Source organism: Callorhinchus milii, unplaced genomic scaffold (genome assembly GCF_018977255.1).
Source record: "Callorhinchus milii isolate IMCB2004 unplaced genomic scaffold, IMCB_Cmil_1.0 Scaffold3, whole genome shotgun sequence".
Lineage (NCBI taxonomy): Eukaryota > Metazoa > Chordata > Chondrichthyes > Chimaeriformes > Callorhinchidae > Callorhinchus > Callorhinchus milii.
Genome location: NW_024704744.1, coordinates 98,872,445 through 98,891,016, shown reverse-complemented (window position 1 = coordinate 98,891,016; position 18,572 = coordinate 98,872,445). Strand labels below are relative to the sequence as shown.

Sequence of the window (18,572 nt, the reverse complement as noted above, 5' to 3'; positions counted from 1 at the left end):
ACTATAACACACATCATTTTATCTTGAATGTTGTACGCTATCCACGACTATTGAATAAAACGCTTTTACCTTTCATTTCCTCTCCATAACTCCGGCAAATGTTCAAATCGTGTTTGCTCTTTTTTAGTTCATCATCTAGTTGGAGTACCCGAATGGAACTCTGGTCGAACTGGCTGCGTAGCCCGTTTCTTTCCTTCATAATATCCTGCAAGAAGAGGAAACGAGCTAGTACATTTGTGTAACTAATTCAAAATAACTGAAGGTAATTTAATAAAATCTACTTTGCATACAACTGAACAAATTAATTTATTGAAGAGGAATAGTTAAAATTTAACTATTTTTAATTAAATAGCTATGGTTATTCATCATTGGTGTCCAACAACAATAATTTATATCTCCCTTCATGTTGGGTACCGGCTTTGAGCGCATAATGCCATCCTAACAGGATACTCAAACAAGAACGATATGAAGAATGATATATTATTTATGTTTGTTTGGGGTTTTTAAATTATGTGAATATAGTTCAGTCTCTGTAAAGACATTGACCGGCAAACAATGGGAAAATGACTAGGAGACTATTGTTATTCTTGGCACCCTGGGGAATCCCACAGTTCCTTAAGAAAAGCTGCCTCTTAGCTATTTTTTCCAGTTGCCTGTGAATCTACATCAATCTTGACCCTCTTCAGCAAGGCATCTGTCACCCATCATGTGCTTGGTTGCCAGGGGCATTGCCATTTAGTTAATGTGTTCACAGACCTCTGAGAAACTGAGAAAAGCCCGAATCAAAGAATAATAAATATAATAATAATAATCCTTGCATTTGATATAGACCTATTCACGTCTTCTAGACGTTTCAAAGTGCTTCACAGAATATACTGTAAAGTGAATTGACTGTATATTCGTGGGCGAAACACGGCAGCCAATTGCGCACAGCAGCGTTATATAATAATAATAATCCTTGCATTTGACATAGCGCTTTTCACGTCGGGAGGACGTCCCAAAGCGCTTCACAGAACACACTGTAAAGTGAATTCACTGTATATTTGTGGGCGAACGCGGCAGCCAATTGCACACAGCAATGTCCCACAAACAGTCGTAGATTGAAAATGACCAATTTATTATTGTTTTGGGTTTTGGAGGGATTTTTATTAGGCTCTGTGTGGAGTAAGGAAACGAAAAACGATCCGCCAATCGACTTAACAACCAGGTTCCTATTTACTGCCAAGTAAACAGAGGCTTGTGGTGTAAGGAAACTAGCACAATATTTTGCCCTCCTGGGAATAAAACCCAGGTTCTCTCGCTTGCGAGGCAAGTTCTATTACCGCTGAGCTACAGGACTCGATAAGATTTCTTTGCATCAAATCGAAAAAATACTCAACCAGCCCAAGCAGTACTGGGGAATGAGGGTGGGAGAGAGAAAGGTTGCGCAACATTATTCTGTAAACATTGCAACATAGAAGTGGAAGCATGCATCCACTCCACAAATGCATAGTTGTACAGTCTGTTTTGCAATGCTCTGTACTTATAATTAACTACCCATTAAGAGAAGAGAGAATAATTCCACACCACCAGTCAAGAGTAAGCACACAGTATTCTTTGCACTGGACCTTACATTGAAGTTCACTTAAGTTGATCTTTCCTGGGTTTATATTCAGGTAAATGTGAACTAAGGCTAGTGCTAAGGTTTGAAAGTTATTGTACCAAACCGGCTGCTCCATTCACTCAGCGTGCCCTGGTCTGCTTCATATCCCCTGTCTTACCTGCCCCCATCACGGGCGGTTAAGGCAGTGTGACTTTCTCTGGCAAGAGGAAATTAAACTTGGCCTAAAGCCCCCGGCCACTACTGGCAGAATTCTGTCATATCATGCTCTGCAGACACTGTTGCTCAGTGATGTTTAGACAAGACACTGGTCTTACAGACCTCTACTGCGCATAGTCTCTTCTGGATAAGGAGAAATGAGCTCTTGCCTCTCCTTTGCCCCATTAGACAATGAAGCAATGGTTTTGCCACAATTGAAGCAACAACAACAAGATTCCATTTGCAGAGCGCCTTTCACGTCGGGAGGACGTCCCAAAGCGCTGGACAGTTGGGTCAGGACCTGAGCAGTGGGGAAATGGTCAGGGGGAGGGAAGGGAGGGAGCGAGGAGGGGGTAGAGAGTCGAGAGGGGAGCTGAAGGTCTCAAGACCAAAGAGAAAGGTCTTGAAACCGGCCTTGAAGGAGGAGAGGGAGGAAGCGGCGAAGGCACTGGGGGATGGAGTTCCAGAGCCTCGGGGCTGAGAGGCTGAAGGCCCGACCACCGATGGTAGGGGCGGTTGGGGCGGGGGATGTGGAGCAGACTGGAGCCAGAGGAATGGAGGGTACGGGCGGGTAGGTAGGGGGACAGTAGGTCGGAGAGGAGGGAGCGAGGCTGTGAATGGCCTTGTAGGTGAGGATGAGGATCTTGAATTCGATCCTCTGGGGGATGGGAAGCCATTGGAGGCGAGCGAGGGCGAGGGTGGGAGTGAGGGCGAGTTCTGAATGACCTGCAGCTTGTGGAGGGAGGTGCCGGGAAGGCCGGCGAGGAGAGTGTTCCCATAGTCCAGCGTTGAGGTGATAAAGGCGTGGACCAGAGTTTCAGCAGCGTGAGGGGTGAGGTAGTGCCGTAGTCTGGCGATGTTTCGGAGGTGATTGAAGGCGGTGCCAGTTGTGGCGCGGATATGAGGAAGAAAGGACAGCTCAGGGTCAAACAGAACACCGAGGTTCCTGACCGGCTTTGAGAGGTAAAGCACAAGTAATTTCTACCTAAAACTATTCCAGAATATTAACAGAATCAGTCGACTCTTCAACGCTCTGAGAAAAACAACAAATTGTTTCCCTACTCCGACAATTATAATGGAGTCCTGTAGCTCAGTGGTTAGAGCACTCGCTTTGAAAGCGAGAGACCTGAGTTCAATCCCAGGCAGAGGGCCAAACCTCGGGCAAGTTTCCTGACTCCACACAGAGCCTAATAATAATCCCTCCAAAACCAAAAACAATAATAAATTGGTCATTTTCAATCTACGACTGTTTGTGGGACATTGCTGTGCGCAATTGGCTGCCGCGTTCGCCCACAAATATACAGTCAATTCACTTTACAGTGTGTTCTGTGAAGCGCTTTGGGACGTCCTCCCGACGAAAAGCGCTATATCAAATGCAAGGATTATTTTTATATGTCCACATGTACAGAGAGCCTCAAAGTAAAATTGTAGATTTACTAGCTTAATTGGTTTTCAGCATCCACCAATTTCCTTAGTTGCAGTTTTCACCAAAATTGACAATCTCTATGGGATACTTGCAGGAGGTGGAATACAGTAACATTCTATAATTAATCACATTAATATTTTGTGTTTGTGAATCTGGATTTTTGCCTCAATTTCCAACCAGTTCCAATTCATCCCACAAGAGGAAAATTCTTGCAGTAACCAATGTCTAAAATTTATAGTGCTAGAAAATATACCAAAATGTAAACAATGCAAGGCAGAATCGATATTACTGATTTTGTGTTTACTTTGCTTCAGGTAATTTGTAGAGAAACAGTCACTGGGAAATAAAAATGCAGTTGGGGAGAGTAGCAAACACATTTTAATTCCTCTACTGAAATTTACCTCGAGCTTCTTCTTTAGATCATTTTCTTTTATCTGATTTGCCTGCAACAACTGCTCTGTGCAACAGAGTTTCAGTTTAATTTCATCCAGTTCTTCTTCCAGTTTCCGCCTGTGTACTGATACCTGTACACATAAAGCATAATGTCCAAGTTATTTAGTTTCCTTACTCCACACGCCTAATAATAATCCCTCCAAAAACAAAAACAATAAATTGGTCATTTTCAATCCACGACCGTTTGCGGGGACGCTGCTGTGAACAATTGGCTGCCGAGTTTCGCCCACAAAATATACAGTTAATTCACTTTACAGCATATTCTGTGAAACGCTTTGAGACGTCTCGAAGACGTGAAAAGCGCTATATCAAATGCAAGGATTATTGTTATTATTAATTCAAAATGTTACTCAAAAATGTTTACAACAAAATTACATTTGTATAGCGCCTTTCACGTCACGAGGACATCCCAAGACGCTGGATTGTCCTTGGGAAAGAATATATTTTAATTGGTGCTTTGCCTTACTACATTCAAAACAACACATGCCGATGGGTTAGCAAGCTTATCCACTGGGCCATACAGACCAGGAATGTCATCCATTTTTTGTCCCTGGTTTGGCTGAATCTCTAACCTCAGCCTGGATGGCACACAGTGAACTGAACATCTCAGGTTGGCGGGTGGGGGTGGGGGGGGGTGGGGAAGAGAATCAGCCAGTGTTTGAAACTCACACTTGCTATCCAACAATATCCTTTTGGAAGTGCACTTGTGGAGTGGGAACAAGATTAGTGGTCAGTTGTAAGGTCTATAAAGTCACCGACCAACACTACATTGTTTAGGCTCAAGCATGAATAAAGGCTTCATGGGTAATATACCAAAGGACACAGTGGAACCGTACCCAGCGGGAAGAAAAAAATATTTAGATGCTTATTCGGGAGAAAAGTGGTGGAGAAAATCAGCAGTTGGTTTTACTAAAGTTGCACATACTTTATCAATCTCAGACTGTGTCGCATCGTTACTGTTTTTGGCTTGTTGCAGTTCCTGGTTCAGTTTGTTTTTCATTTGGTTGAATTGAAGGTCCAAGCTCTGCAGGGACTGCTGTTGACAAGCAAATTCCTGTAGAGAAAAATATTTCAAGTTTAAAATTGGATACTTTGTTAAAAAATATAAGTGTGGCAGACTCGATATGTTACGAATATCATGGAATGGTGCGCCATAGATTCAGTTTCTCAATCATATTATAAGGAAATATAAAACTCCACCCCGTCCCCACCCCAACAGAAAGGTCAATTCAGACAGTTTCCACTAAGGTTTAAGCTGTTGAGCTATGGAATTCTTTCTTTTCTTTTCATGTATATAAAGATTACAGATTTGTATGTAGCTGTCGGTTACTTTGAATCCGATTCAGACTCCATACTTCAGATGTAGAGATGGACACTGACCATATAAGATCTTCTCATTCAAACTATTTCAATACATTGTCAATGAATTAGGCTTTGATCACTTATTCTGGTTAAAGGTTAATAAAACAGCACTGTGCATTTTCAATTCACCTTCTGGTATTCTTTTTCCTTGTCTCTTAACTTTTGTTCCATGTTGCGTCGAGTACTATCAGCATTTTGTCTCTGGCAGCTCAGTTCATCAGACACCTGCTTCAATTTCTGCTCGAGGATGGCACACTAACAAGAAGCATATAACAATGTAAATATGTGTAATGTGTGCACTGAAACAAAAAAGGAGAAAATGCATCAGCAATACTTTGTTTTTTTGAATACTTAAGTGTTATATTATGCCTATATAATACTTATAGTATTAAACATTTAGTTATACCTATATAGTATGATATTTCTAGATTTTGAAACTTTACCCACAAATATTAAATTTATTTGGTCACAGCAAAATAAAGCAATATTGTTCCGCACTGGAAATATTCCATTCAAATTCTTAAATTTAAACTGTGCCTATCCATAGCAATAGTTTTAATAAATTAAACTATTGTTTTTGAATGGTATATTGTTTTTATTAACTATATAGTGAAACTCGAATACTCATCAAAACAAGGGAAATCATCCAGTAGATAAACACAATTGGTGTGCAATACAGGTTGCACTCTGAGTGGCCAGAAGGCAGAAACTGTGTTGGGAGAGGTTCAGGGGGTGATCTGCCTTCCCAATTATTGTAGATAAAATCAAATTGCACTAGTTTTAATATTTGTAGTTTCCCAAGCCGAGAGGGTCTACAGAAAGCCTACTCAAAATTTCTAAAACTGACCACCTGACTAGAACCTTGCTGATAATTTGCGCTTGGATTTATATACAAAATATATACAAGTTCAAGTCCTTGTTGGATTTTCTTTCTCTAAAAATCAGAGGAAACGTCTGGTTATGCAGATGATCCATGGAGATCTAAAATGATAGGAAATATAAAGAATCAATTAATGTTACTATACCTTATCAGTAACCTGCTCATGCTGTGTAATTACTCTGTTCAATTCATCTCTACACTTATTCAGGTTGTGTACTTTCTCAGAGAGATCTGCTTTTGTTTTCTCAAACTGAAGTTGAATTTCTTGTTGCCTGTTGAGATCATTTTTAACTTCTTTCTCCTGAGCTTGAATTCGAAGTTCCAGTTCCGATACTTTAGCTTTCAGTTCTAAAAGACACAATGGCATATCTCTATAACAAATTCTCTGATACGAAACACCGATCTGAAATATTAAACTAATTTGCCCAAAACCATCTATAATGGTCGTCATCATCGTAGCTGATCTGTTACAATAAAAATGTTGTTATTAGAAAAATGAAATCAATAAAATCAGAAATTCTATGGTACCCTGATTTTGTGATTTCAGTTGTTCCTCGTGCTTGAAGCTATTTGTGCCGTCATTGAATTGACTTTTTGAAGGTGCAGTCTTCTGCACTGATTTAGTTCCTTGCCATTCATCAAGATCCCATTGAAGATTCAAAGGGGCCGATCCCCTCTTCAGTGGTGTTTCCATAGAACGGGAGGACACCTGGCTTGGAGTCTGCTCTTGCTGCCACGGAAATATAGATGAAGAAGTTTGCTGACGTGCAATATCTCGGTGGCTTATGGTTCCTTGAGCCTGTGTTTGGTTAGTCTGCTGCAAAAGGCAAAAACTTGATTGGCGGGGGGGGAATATATCAACAAAGTTTACATTACAGAAATGTGTTTTAACCAGAGAAAAGTAGCCCTACTGCATAATGGTAACACAATTCCATTTCCCACAGCAACCAATCATGTGACTTCTATGAACGAAACAGTCAATCAATTACAAATTTGGACTATCTTACATCTATCCCTAACCCTAAGGTGACCCACACCCAGTAGTGATTAAAACCTAGATCCCAAAGAGGAAACAATATTGTGTCAACCATTAAGCCATACAGTTTTCCAAGGACTATATCCTCTCTGATTTTTCTGTAGTTAACCTGGATTCAGTTCTATAATTGTTGAAATGAAGAAAATAATTCAAAAAGCAAATAAACAAGTACAGAAGACTGGAATTGATTAAACTTTGGAGAAAACTTTTTTTTACATTCACTCAAGCAGGTTCACATTAGATTTATTTACGATGATAGAAGAAAAGGGTAATAAAGAATATATTCTAGACTGAGATAGATAAGATTTCTTATTGCAAAAGGGATTAAGGGAAGGCAGGGTCAGGTTATTAGCTGGAGTAGATTAGAAGATCAGCCACGATTGAATGGCGGGGCAGGCTCGAAGGGCCGAATGGCTTACTCCTGCTCCTACACGATATGTAATGCACTATTTAAGAGATAGAGATAGAGAATCCCCCCAAATGATTTCCAAACATAGAAAATGTTGGCATTGTCTTCATCCTTGGTACAAGGGTAAATAGAAACTTCAGCAAACTATTGCAGTTTCAGTTACTCTCAGCTCATCCCTCTCTCCCTCTCCATCGTCGTCGATAACCCATTTTTCAAACACAAAATGTATGTGTATCCTGTATATATTTCTATTAGCTCACCTTAACTTGCAATAATTTTAACTCGGCTTCCAACCTTCTTCTTTCTTCCACCTCTTTATGGTATTTTTCTTGCAGTTTCTCCAGTTTTGAATCTGGAAGAGATCATTTCAAGGCCAAAAATAATTAAACTACTTGTTTATTTTGTAAAATGAAATGTTACATAAAAGTTTTAAGTGATTTTGCGAGATGAAGAGTTTGCTTAAACTGCAGTATACCTTCCCAATATACACTATATTTTTACAAAACATTTTGTATCTTTTCAGATATTATAGTTCCAGAAATTATTCACTGATGTGAAACCTTGTTTATAAACTCCACAACAGTCTCTGTAATAATAGTGAATAGTGACTTTTCTGAGCAATATTTTATTTTTGGCTTCGCTAGGGATACCTGGTAGGTTATTTCACTACAAGGGCATCAAAATGGATTTTAATTCTCTTCTCACCCGACATAATACTTGCACTTTACACATATATACCTGCTAACAGGTGTCTCTAGGTAGTCTTTCATGTAGTAAATATGCCTTTTAAAAATATAAAATATCTCATTCATATATAAATTAATTTAAAAAATACTTATTAATAATTGGTAGGAAATTGATTTTATATTTGTGAGAAATTCTATTTGTCACTAAATGTAGTGACTTTGATAATACACGGTTATAATGGAAATGTATTTAGCATCAAAAAGAATTTTGGTTATATAAAGGTGCTATATAAATGTTAGTTCACTGGGAAGGATATTTGCAAAAGAGGAAAGAGAAGATTGACATATGCCAATAAGGGTCAAAAAAATTAAAGAGATTTGCATTTGCAGCATTCAAGTCATACTTTGACGTCTCTAAAATCACACTCCTGCACATAAGCACACGGCAGTTGACCGCCAACAAGTGGTGCAGTATGATTCAGCGATATACCTTTATTGGTAAAAGTAATTGCATTGATGTTGGTGAATTGAATAGTTTTAGTTTTCCTTAACATTTAAACTTTCGAAGCATTAAATCTAACCATGTTTACCATCAGCATTTTGACTTGGGGTGACAGATCTAGAAAAGGTTCTTTGTGGTGATTTATTCTGCACATCTTCTGACTTGATGCTCTGCTGGCATCGCTCAAGTTCATTTTTGTATCTATCAAGAAAACAAATGATAATGGGTTAGAATTTCCATAAACTATTCTTTTGCAACAATGATCCAGTTGGTTTATAATTTGCAGTCATGAATATGCTTTATATTTGACTGCTTGTCAGACATCAAGTCCTGGATGAGAGCCAACTTTCTACAGTTGAACTTCAGCAAGACCGAGGCTTTCCTGATTGTCTCACTCTCGCGCATCCGCATCTCAGGCACTGGCAGCGTCAGCATTCACAGATGCACACTCCACCTCACCAGTCAGGAACCTGTTCAACCCACAACTATCTTTTCTTCCTCACATCCGTGCCATGTCTTGCTCTGCCTTACCCCACCTCCAAAACATTGCCCAACTCCACCACTGCCTCACACCTCAGACTGCTGAAACCCTCATACGTGCCTTCATTACAACCAGGCTCAACTATGCCAACTCCCTGCTCGTTAGCCTTCCCAACTTTTCCCTCCACAAGCTGCAGATCATCCAGAACACTGCAGCTTGTGTCCTCTCCCACACCAGGCTCCATGACCCCATCACCCCCACCCTCGCCCGGTACTGGCTCCCTCAGAGGATCAAGTTCAAAATCCTCGTCCTCACCTTCAAGTCCTCTTTGACCGTGCCTTCAGCTCCCCTCTCGACTCTCTTCCTCCTCCTCGTTCCCTCCCCTCACCCTGACCATTTCCCCCCTCCTCTCTCCCTCCCTTCCCTCCCCTCACCCTGACCATTTCCCCCCTGCTCGGGTCATGACCCAACTGTGCAGCGCCTTGGGACGTCCTCCTGACGTGAAAGGCGCTCTATAAATGGAATCTTGTTGTTGTTGTTGTTGTTGTTGTCCCTCCATGGCCGACCTGCTGAAACCCTTATCAACTTGCCCGCTCCCACCGTTCAGCAGGCTCCGGCCTGCTCCATGTCCACCGCCTGGTCTGCCCCACCATCGGCGGTTGGGTCGTCAGCCTCTCTGCCCCACCCTCTGGAACTCCATCCCACATTCCTCGCGACCTCCTTCAGGACACACCTCAAGTCCCTCCTATCTGCCCGTGCCTTTGGCCGGTCTCTCCTCCCTCCACCCTCCCTGATCCCAACCGCTTCCCCCCACAGCGCTCGGGTCCTAATCCCTGACTGTTCAACGCCTTGGGATGTCCTCCCGACGTGAAAGGCGCTTTACAAATGTAATTTTGTATTGTATTTGGGGATTATTTAACTTTTATATTTTATGCTAAAATGCATTTCTCTGACTGAGGCTACAGTGTCACTTTTCATGGTTAAGTTGAAAAAAAGGTAAAATAAACATTGATATTACCCGTCATGAAGTTAAAAAGGTTAAAAGAAACGGCAACACCAAGCATACAACAGATTTTACCCAGAGGGTAATTAACAATAACAGATTACTAGAAAGAGTGGTCAAAGACAGAATACTGCACTCATTGACACAATGGGAGGATGGTACGGTGGGTATTTTCGAAGGATGAGATCAAATAGTTACAGCACATTTTGTTGAGGTTCATATCATACGTAAACCCACATTACAGTGAAGCGTATTCTAATGGGGTTCTACTGTGTTTTTTAAAGGATATCAGAATGCTTATGTTGTGTCCTACACTTAAGGATACCAATGCGTTAACTCTACCACTGCAGTTAAATTAAAGTAACCGCAACTATTTTTCAAATTTAATATTTCTCTGCGATAACTTTATCTACGAGTTTTCTTTTCATCTCTGCGATAATTATTGGGATCTCATTAAGTATAGCTGCTGTAAATAAAATAATAATAATAGTACAATAGGTGATTCTTCTGAGGTTAGGCTACCGTTTTAAGATAGGATAGAGGCAACTTAATAATAATACCTTTTACTGTATCATGGCTGAATGTTTAAAAGTAATGCGATTTCAAACAGCATCCCCTGGTGGACCAAAGCACAGTTGTAGCACCATTGTTTTGTAAAGATTAAAAAAAAACTAAAGTTAATTCTACGCAGCACTCTATAACCAATAAAATTTCAAACCTAGCGCGAAGAAATTCTCATTTCAAAAAAATGACTGCAATACAATGCATCAATTAAGAACTTCATTAAAAAAAACGACAAATCATCTTGTGGTTTTCATCGACAGCCAAACAATTAATTTTAGCCTGACCTGCCACTGAAGTAGCATTAAAGTAGCAATTGCATCATCTAATACCATGTTTTAGTACACACTCATCAGGCTGGAAATAATGCCATCAAGATATCCTTGCAAGTTCCATCAGGCAGGAACAAACCACTGATGGATCCAATCTTCAAAATAATTTTTTCAATGCAAACACAGAATGAATTACACAGAATGAATGTTACAGCGTGGAAGCGGGCAAACTCGGCTGTGCCTGTGCTTATAATCCACCAGAGTCGCCACTCCTGCCAATCCTGAAAATAACAACCACAACAAAATTACATCTGACGTCGGGACGTCCCAAGGCACTGGACAGTTACAGACTCGAGCTGGGGGTCGGGGTGGGGGAGGGCAGGGGGGGGAAAGCAGGGAAAAACATTGACAGGGGGAAAAAAACAGTTAATTTATCTGTCGCTTTTTTCAATATATGGTTTAAAAATAGTTCTTACAAAATTTAAATGCTGACTACCTGTCAGTTTAGAGAGTTAGTCTTATTCATTTTGAAATAACATATTTCAAAGTTAATTACAAATTAATTCAAAGTTGGTAAAGTTAATTACCTCTTGTTTTCTTGCTCAAGACTTTCAATATGTTTTTTGCTGGATGCAAGTTGGCCCTCTAGGTAATTAACCTGCGATTCCTTCACCTGCAGTTCATGGGAAATTCGCTGCTTGGTTTTCTCAAGGTTTTCACACGATTCTATTAGACTTTGATGCTCTCGCTTTAGAGTACATGCTTCATTCTTCTCATGTTCCACCTGCATCCCAAAGGAGAATAAATCAGTTTAAAAATCATGAAGATACATCTTCCACCACTCTAGGCATATATTTAAAAATGAGAACAGTTCACCTTGTGATAACCATATTGAAAAGAGCATACTCGGGGATAAGAAATGTTAATGCTGATTATGTTACTCATGTCCTGTCAATTCATTCATAAGAACATAAATATCAAAACACACCTTCTCCTTCTAGTGTTAATGAATGTCAGAAAAATAAAATTAAAGCTAATCAAGCTTGTAAAACATAAACATCATGTTGACTTTTTTTTAAAAAGAGCAAAAGGGCCGATTTATCGTGCAGAAGTTGGGAGAGGCGGAGGCATAGTGACCTCCATTACAGAACATGTTTAATTTTGAGTTTTTTCATAATGCATTTGATGAAATCACATTGAATACATAAACAAATTTCACTCGACTAGACTCCACCGTTGATTTATTGGTTTGTTTGTTTGATGATCAGCCGGGTGTCTGACATGCGGAAACCCATAACCACGCTTAATAGTATCCAAACCAAACAGAGTTCCACGCATCCCACCAAAACATGGATATTCCCAGATATTTGGTGGAATCGAATGTCCCTGGAGGGACATATGCTGCTTAGCTATTTCCTGAAAGTATTACACAAGTTGGCAAAAGTCCAGGCTTGGGGACCTCGGAGTGTGCGTTGGGTACCGCTGGAGTCTAATCAGCTAAAACCGCATAGCTTGCCATTGAGATAGCTTCCCCAGCTCGGACCACCCTACCTGTGAGGACTCTGGCCTGCAGGGATGTTGGGAGCTAAGTGGGAAGAGTCCCTGCCCCCAGTGACTCGGTTGCCTTTCCAAGTCCTGTCGATCAGCAGTGCCCTGGAGTCCAACAGAATTACTGGGCTTCGGCACTGGACAACTGACATCCCGTTGTCAAGCACGTCACCAGTTCAACTTCAAGGAGATCCCTCTTGCCTTCCCCCACCCCTATTTTTCCTACATCGTATAATTAAGTCAATTACAGATTAGTTTTGAAGGTATTGGAAGAAGAATACTGCCTCCCACATGTTTAATCCTAAAGAAGAACATGATAGAACCAAAGTAGCAGGAATGAACGATACACATCTAACAAGCAAGTGATGTTTCCAGAAGAATGAACAACAAGCACCTTATGTTTCTGCTTCAGCAATGCAGCTTCCACTGATTCCAGTTGAAACTGTCGCTGCTGCCGTTCCTTTTTAAGCTTATCCAACTGACTCTCAATCTCCTGTATCTTCTGGAGTGTTCTTGTAGGTAACCCCTCCTTCCATTCTTCCACAGCCCAACTCATTCTGACCAATATTCAAATGTTTACCTCATCACCAATCCCTAGGAAATGTTTATTTAAAAATTTTATTCATTTATAGAAATCCAACACACATTTTATATTATTAAAAGACAAGTATAGCACATTTTATCTACAAAACATAAAAATGCAGCTAATATTACATTATATGCTCGCTCCAATTTAAAATCAGTAAAGCCACTAGACTGGTCTTCTGAAATCAGCTGAATTTTGGACTTAAATTCACTGACGGACACGTTACACACGGTCCTACCCTCCGCTCCTCCTGATGCCAAACGCCAGCTCAGGTGCGGATCCTCGACTGTCCAGCACCTTGGACTGTCCTCCCAAAGTGAAAGGTGCTATACAAATGTAATCTGTTGTTGTTTTTGCACCTTTTTTGTCTTCCTAAAAGTAGTGAAAACTCAAATAATCTATTGGTGCAAAGATTTTCACTTACACACTGGATAACAATCAAGACCAGGAACCCAATTTAGCTACAACAACATTTGCCTTTTTAATGAAATACCAATCCATTAAAAAAAACGTTTTGACCCCTCTTCAGCTTTTGAAGAAGTCATACAAATAGGTTACTGTCAGTGAGCTGCTCATCTGTGGAGTCACTGTGACAAGCTCAATCCTGTCCTCACACGCACACCTACAACAAATTCACATTGCCAACCAGGGCAAATTTTTTCTCCTCCCTAGCCCAGGGGCACTGAAGCTAAATGGAGCAAACAAACACCACCTTTCCTGAAAATGGTTAAGGGCACAAACCACAAAACCAAACCAGGAACATTCCAAGATTTTTTCTACTCTGGACGGTGTATCTGTCTATTAATCATGTCTATGGGGAGGGGGGTGGGGGGGAGTGGGCTGTCACATCGTCTTAAATACAATAAAATTACCACTCATCAAGAATGAAGAAGTTTAACAAAATTTTGTGTAAAGGACAGACCTATTGTTGACCTCGGCAAAAGATAGTTCACGGACAATTATTTCCTACAAGACGCATGTTCTTACTAAGAACATACAGTGAGTAGTAAGATCATGAACTAGAGATTGAACGTGTGGGGAGAATTGTTTTGCTGAAGTTCTCTCATATTTTAGTGTGTCAGCTTGGCTGTTGGTAGGATTCAAACTTCTGCGATTGAAAGCCCCACATCAAGATATGAGCTCACACTCTTGTGCAGTACAACAACTTGTACTTACATAACACTTTTCACATAGGATGAACATTTCAGAGCACTTTGCGAATTCCCTGACAATCCAGCACTCTCCCTGTACTATTACACACTCCCTTGGTGAGACATTAAACTGCAATTCAGCCTGCAGGAGGACACTATTGAAAGGGAAGGGAGTTCCTCATGATATCCTGGCCAACAATCTTCCAGATCTTCTATATACGAGGAAGAAGGGAATAGACGGATTTGAGAGAAGATTAAGAGGGGAGGAGGCTCACATGGAGTACAAAAACAGTGTAAACCTGTTCGGCCAAATGACCTGCTTTATGTTCTGTATAGTACTTTAATTAATTCTATGTCATTTGTTCACTCACTTCATGAATGTTTGTGGGACCTTGCTTGTGCAAATTGGCTGCCAAATTAAATAGCTTAGAAGTAAACAGCATCAGAAGGATGGCACCTTCAACAATATAGGAGTGTCACGCAGCACAGTTCAGGTGGAATCTTGGAATTCACAAAGTGCCTACAAAAATATAGTTACTATGAGAAACCAAAGGCAAAATACTGCCGATGCTGAAAATCTGAAATAAAAGCAGAAGTTGGTGGGAACACGCCGCAGGTCAGGCAGGTTCTGGGGGCTTCCAGGTGAGACAGCGATTTACATGTACTTCCACCAACTGTATTCGCTGGTCACGATATAGTCTTCTCTGCATCAGGGAGACCAAACGTAGATTGGGTGATCACTTTGCCGACCTCCATTCCATCCACAAGTGCGACCCTGAGCTTCCGATCGCTTCCCATTTTAATTCTCCTTCCCACTCCCACCTCTCCGTCCATGGTCTCCTATGCTGTTCGAACGAAGCACAGGGCCAGCTCGCAGAACAGTTTCTGGCTGCTTGTGGGACCTGCACAACTTTGCACATGGCAATGTCCCACAAACAACCAGGAGGTAAAGGTAAAGGGATGGGGTGAAATGTGGGATGTGAAATGTACTGGCTCCGGCCTCCTCCTTGTCCCTCGAATCCTCCGCTGCACCATCGGTGGCCGTGCCTTCAGCCACTCGCCCTGAAGTTGTGGAACTCCCTCCCTCGATCCTTTCGCCTTGTCCACTCTTTCCCCATTTCCTCTTCGACTGCCTACGGTCACCCTCCCACTCCCCTTCCCCCTGGCTCGGCCACCATTAGCCCAGCGCGGATAATAAACACCGCCCAGCGCCGATAATAAACACCGCCCAGCGCGGATAATAAACACCGCCCAGCGCCGATAATAAACACCGCCCAGCGCGGATAATAAACACCGCCCAGCGTGGATAATAAACACCGCCCAGCGCGGATAATAAACACCGCCCAGCGCGGATAATAAACACCGCCCAGCGCCGATAATAAACACCGCCCAGCGCGGAGGGCACTGTATAAATGCAAGTTGTTGTTGTTGAAGGAGGAAGGGAAGTGACGAGGCGGAGGCACCGTCGGATGCTTCTCCTCGAATACTTTAAAATTGCCCATTGCTTTATTATTAATTATAGCTCATTCTCTAACAATTATTTTCGCCACAAAATACACAGTCAGTTCAGTTCAGGGCAGGTTCTGTGAAGCGCTTTGAGACGCCCCAAAGACGTGCTAAGGCGCTCCATCAAAGGCCAGGATTATTATTTATTTATTATTATTAACTAATCATCAGTTAATAACAAATAATCATTTATTAATTTATTTCAATTGACAGTTGAAATGCTCGTGTCCGGGTTGTGCACATGGCTTTAGCGGCCCTACAGGTCCCCCCACACCCCTCTCTCTGATATTATTATTATAACCCCAGAAACCTACATCGCAATGAACTCTGGGGGTGAGGGGGTGTGGGTATGAGGGGGGGTGGGGGGTGAGGGGGGTTAGGAGGTGTAACGGGTAAGGGGTGTGAGGGGGTAATAAGTCGGGAGGACGTCCCAAAGCGCTTCACAGAACACACTGTAAAGTGAATTGACTGTATATTTGTGGGCGAACGCGGCAGCCAATGGCGCACAGCAATGTCCCACAAACAGTCGTAGATTGAAAATGACCAATTTATTATTGTTTTTGGTTTTGGGGGATTATTATTAGGCTCTGTGTGGAGTAAGGAAACTTGCCCAAGGTTTCGCCCTGTGCCTGGAATTGAACTCAGGTCTCTCACTTGCAAAGCGAGTGCTCTAACCACTGAGCTACAGGACTCCACGGGTAGCGGGTGAGGGGCTAAGGGTGTAGGGGGTGAGGGGGTGTAGGGGGTGAGGGGTGTGGGGGCTGTGAGGGGGTAGCGGGTGAGGGGGTAGCGGGTGAGGGGGTAGCGGGTGAGGGGGTAGCGGGTGAGGCGGGGCCCTACCTGAGGTACAACAGCCGCCTCCTCCCGCTCCTTATGTTTAAACGCTCCGCCGTTGGGTGACGGACTCACGGGTTTGCGCGCGCAGCAAAAAAACCGTTAGTAGCACAAACGGCCCCGTTGGGGGGGGGGAAGGGGCGGGCGAACCTTGAAGGCTAGAATCTGATTGGATAACACGCTCGGGGAGGCGAGACTCCGATTGGATGACGCTGCGAACGTTCTGATTGGTCTGTTTGGATTCCTTCCGACCTATCCGGTCGTTCCGCTGCCGCCCGCCCGCCGACACGACACGAGCCGGCCCTGCCTCCTGATTGGCCCGATTCAAATCCCGCAGACGTTCTGATTGATGGGGCGCGGCCGTTGGTGGCCTTGAGTTGTTGTTGTTGTTGTTGGTGCCTGACACGTCCATCACCATGTGTTGTTCATCATCATCATCCTCCTCCTCCTCCTCATCATCACCACCCTGGCGTGAGCCCCCGGGCGCCTCGTCGCGTCATCGAGACGTCTCGAAGCGCTTCTTCTCCGCGGGACGTGCTGCCGAGTGTAGTGACTGTGCGTTTTGCAGGGGAGGAACGCGGCCGCCGGTGGCGCCCAGCGACGTCCCCGCACACAGCCGCGGGTCGAGGTGAGCCGCGTGTCGTCGTCGTCGTTGTTATTGTTAATATTTTTGAGAAATGATTGTTATTCCCCCCAGAAAGCCGTCCAACAACAACCGGGTCCCCAACGTGACTGCCGGGAAAACAGAGGCGAGTGGGGCAATGGGGAGTTGGCCGACGTTTTGCCCGACCGGGGGATCGAACCCAGGTCCCTCTCGCTTGCCAGGCGAGCGCTCTAACCACTGGACTCCCATCCACATCGCTGTGCCGAGCCAGGCCATGCGCCAACAAATGCACAGTCACTCCGTGCTCCACCGCGGACATCCCGCCAAACACTCATCCCGTTGAGTGACGACCGGTCCTGGGACCCGTCATGATGGTGTCACGGTTTTGAGGGTGAAAGATCGAGTTGTCGTGTCTAAAAATAATAATAATAATATTAATAATAATAATCCTTGCATTTGATACAGCGCTTTTCACATCTTCGAGACGTCCCAAAGCGCTTCACAGAATACGCTGTAAAGTGAATTGACTGTATATTTGTGGGCGAACGCGGCGGCCAATTGCGCACAGCAATGTCCCACAAACAGTCGTGGGTTGAAAATGACCAATTTATTATTGTTTTGGTTTTGGAGGATTATTATTAGGCTCTGTGTGGAGTAAGGAAACTCGCCCAAGGTTTCGCCCTCTGCCTGGAATTGAACCCACGTGTCTCGCCGTTATAATATTCTCCTAAGGGAAGAGGTAAGAAATTGGCTTTGGGAAGATAGCTCGACAGTAATCGATCAGCTTTTCTGGCTCATCAATACGAATTTGCACATACAGGTATCCTCACACCCTAAGCCAAAGTCCTGGTGGATAGGATGACTCTAACTGGACAAATTCTGTGAAATGTACTGGTAAATGGCAGAATGACCATTGGGTTTTGTGCCTTCGGTTATACGTCTATTTGTTTGATCAAAACTCCAGAGTGATAGTAATATTTGTACAATTTCTTTGCTTGAGTAAACAGTTATAGATTTTCTTTTAAAGGGACCTGTCTGCCTGATGTGAGAGGCGCTATATCAATGCAATTTGTTGTTGTTTGTTATTGTTCACATCTCCAAAACATTTTACACCTTTATATAGGTTCTGCAGTATTTAAAGTAACCACCAGGTCTGCCCTTGTCCATCCAGGTCTGTTCATTGAGCACCAGCTTCCATCTCAAACAGGACCTCAGCCCTCTTTTTCTGATTTGTAACAGGTAACCTGGTTCCTGATTTTGAAGCAGATGAATTACCATTTCCGTTTCGCCCACAAGTGTACAGTCAATTCACTTTACAGTATATTCTGTGAAGCGCTTTGAGGCGTCTAGAAGATGTGAAAGTGCTATATCAAATGCAAGGATTATTTTTATTTTTATTAATTAGTTCGCTTAAAGCATTTGAAAAGTAATTCCACCCATAAGTGCTTATAAGCTTTAAATTGCAAGGAATATG

At 42.6% G+C, this 18,572-nt stretch overlaps 1 protein-coding gene across 1 annotated transcript in view; it reads right to left on the bottom strand.

The window, feature by feature from the left end:
* Window positions 1-16,561, bottom strand: part of LOC103186168 (centromere protein F) — a 30,446-nt gene extending 13,885 nt beyond the window's left edge. Inside the window, 11 exon segments of the mRNA XM_007905031.2 lie at window positions 70-205; window positions 3,626-3,748; window positions 4,603-4,731; window positions 5,169-5,294; window positions 6,065-6,267; window positions 6,448-6,736; window positions 7,625-7,716; window positions 8,641-8,753; window positions 11,457-11,653; window positions 12,812-13,011; window positions 16,501-16,561. Of these exon segments, the coding sequence (XP_007903222.2) occupies window positions 70-205; window positions 3,626-3,748; window positions 4,603-4,731; window positions 5,169-5,294; window positions 6,065-6,267; window positions 6,448-6,736; window positions 7,625-7,716; window positions 8,641-8,753; window positions 11,457-11,653; window positions 12,812-12,973 (1,570 nt within the window). The 5' untranslated portion in view covers window positions 12,974-13,011; window positions 16,501-16,561.
* Window positions 16,562-18,572: the final 2,011 nt, after the last annotated feature.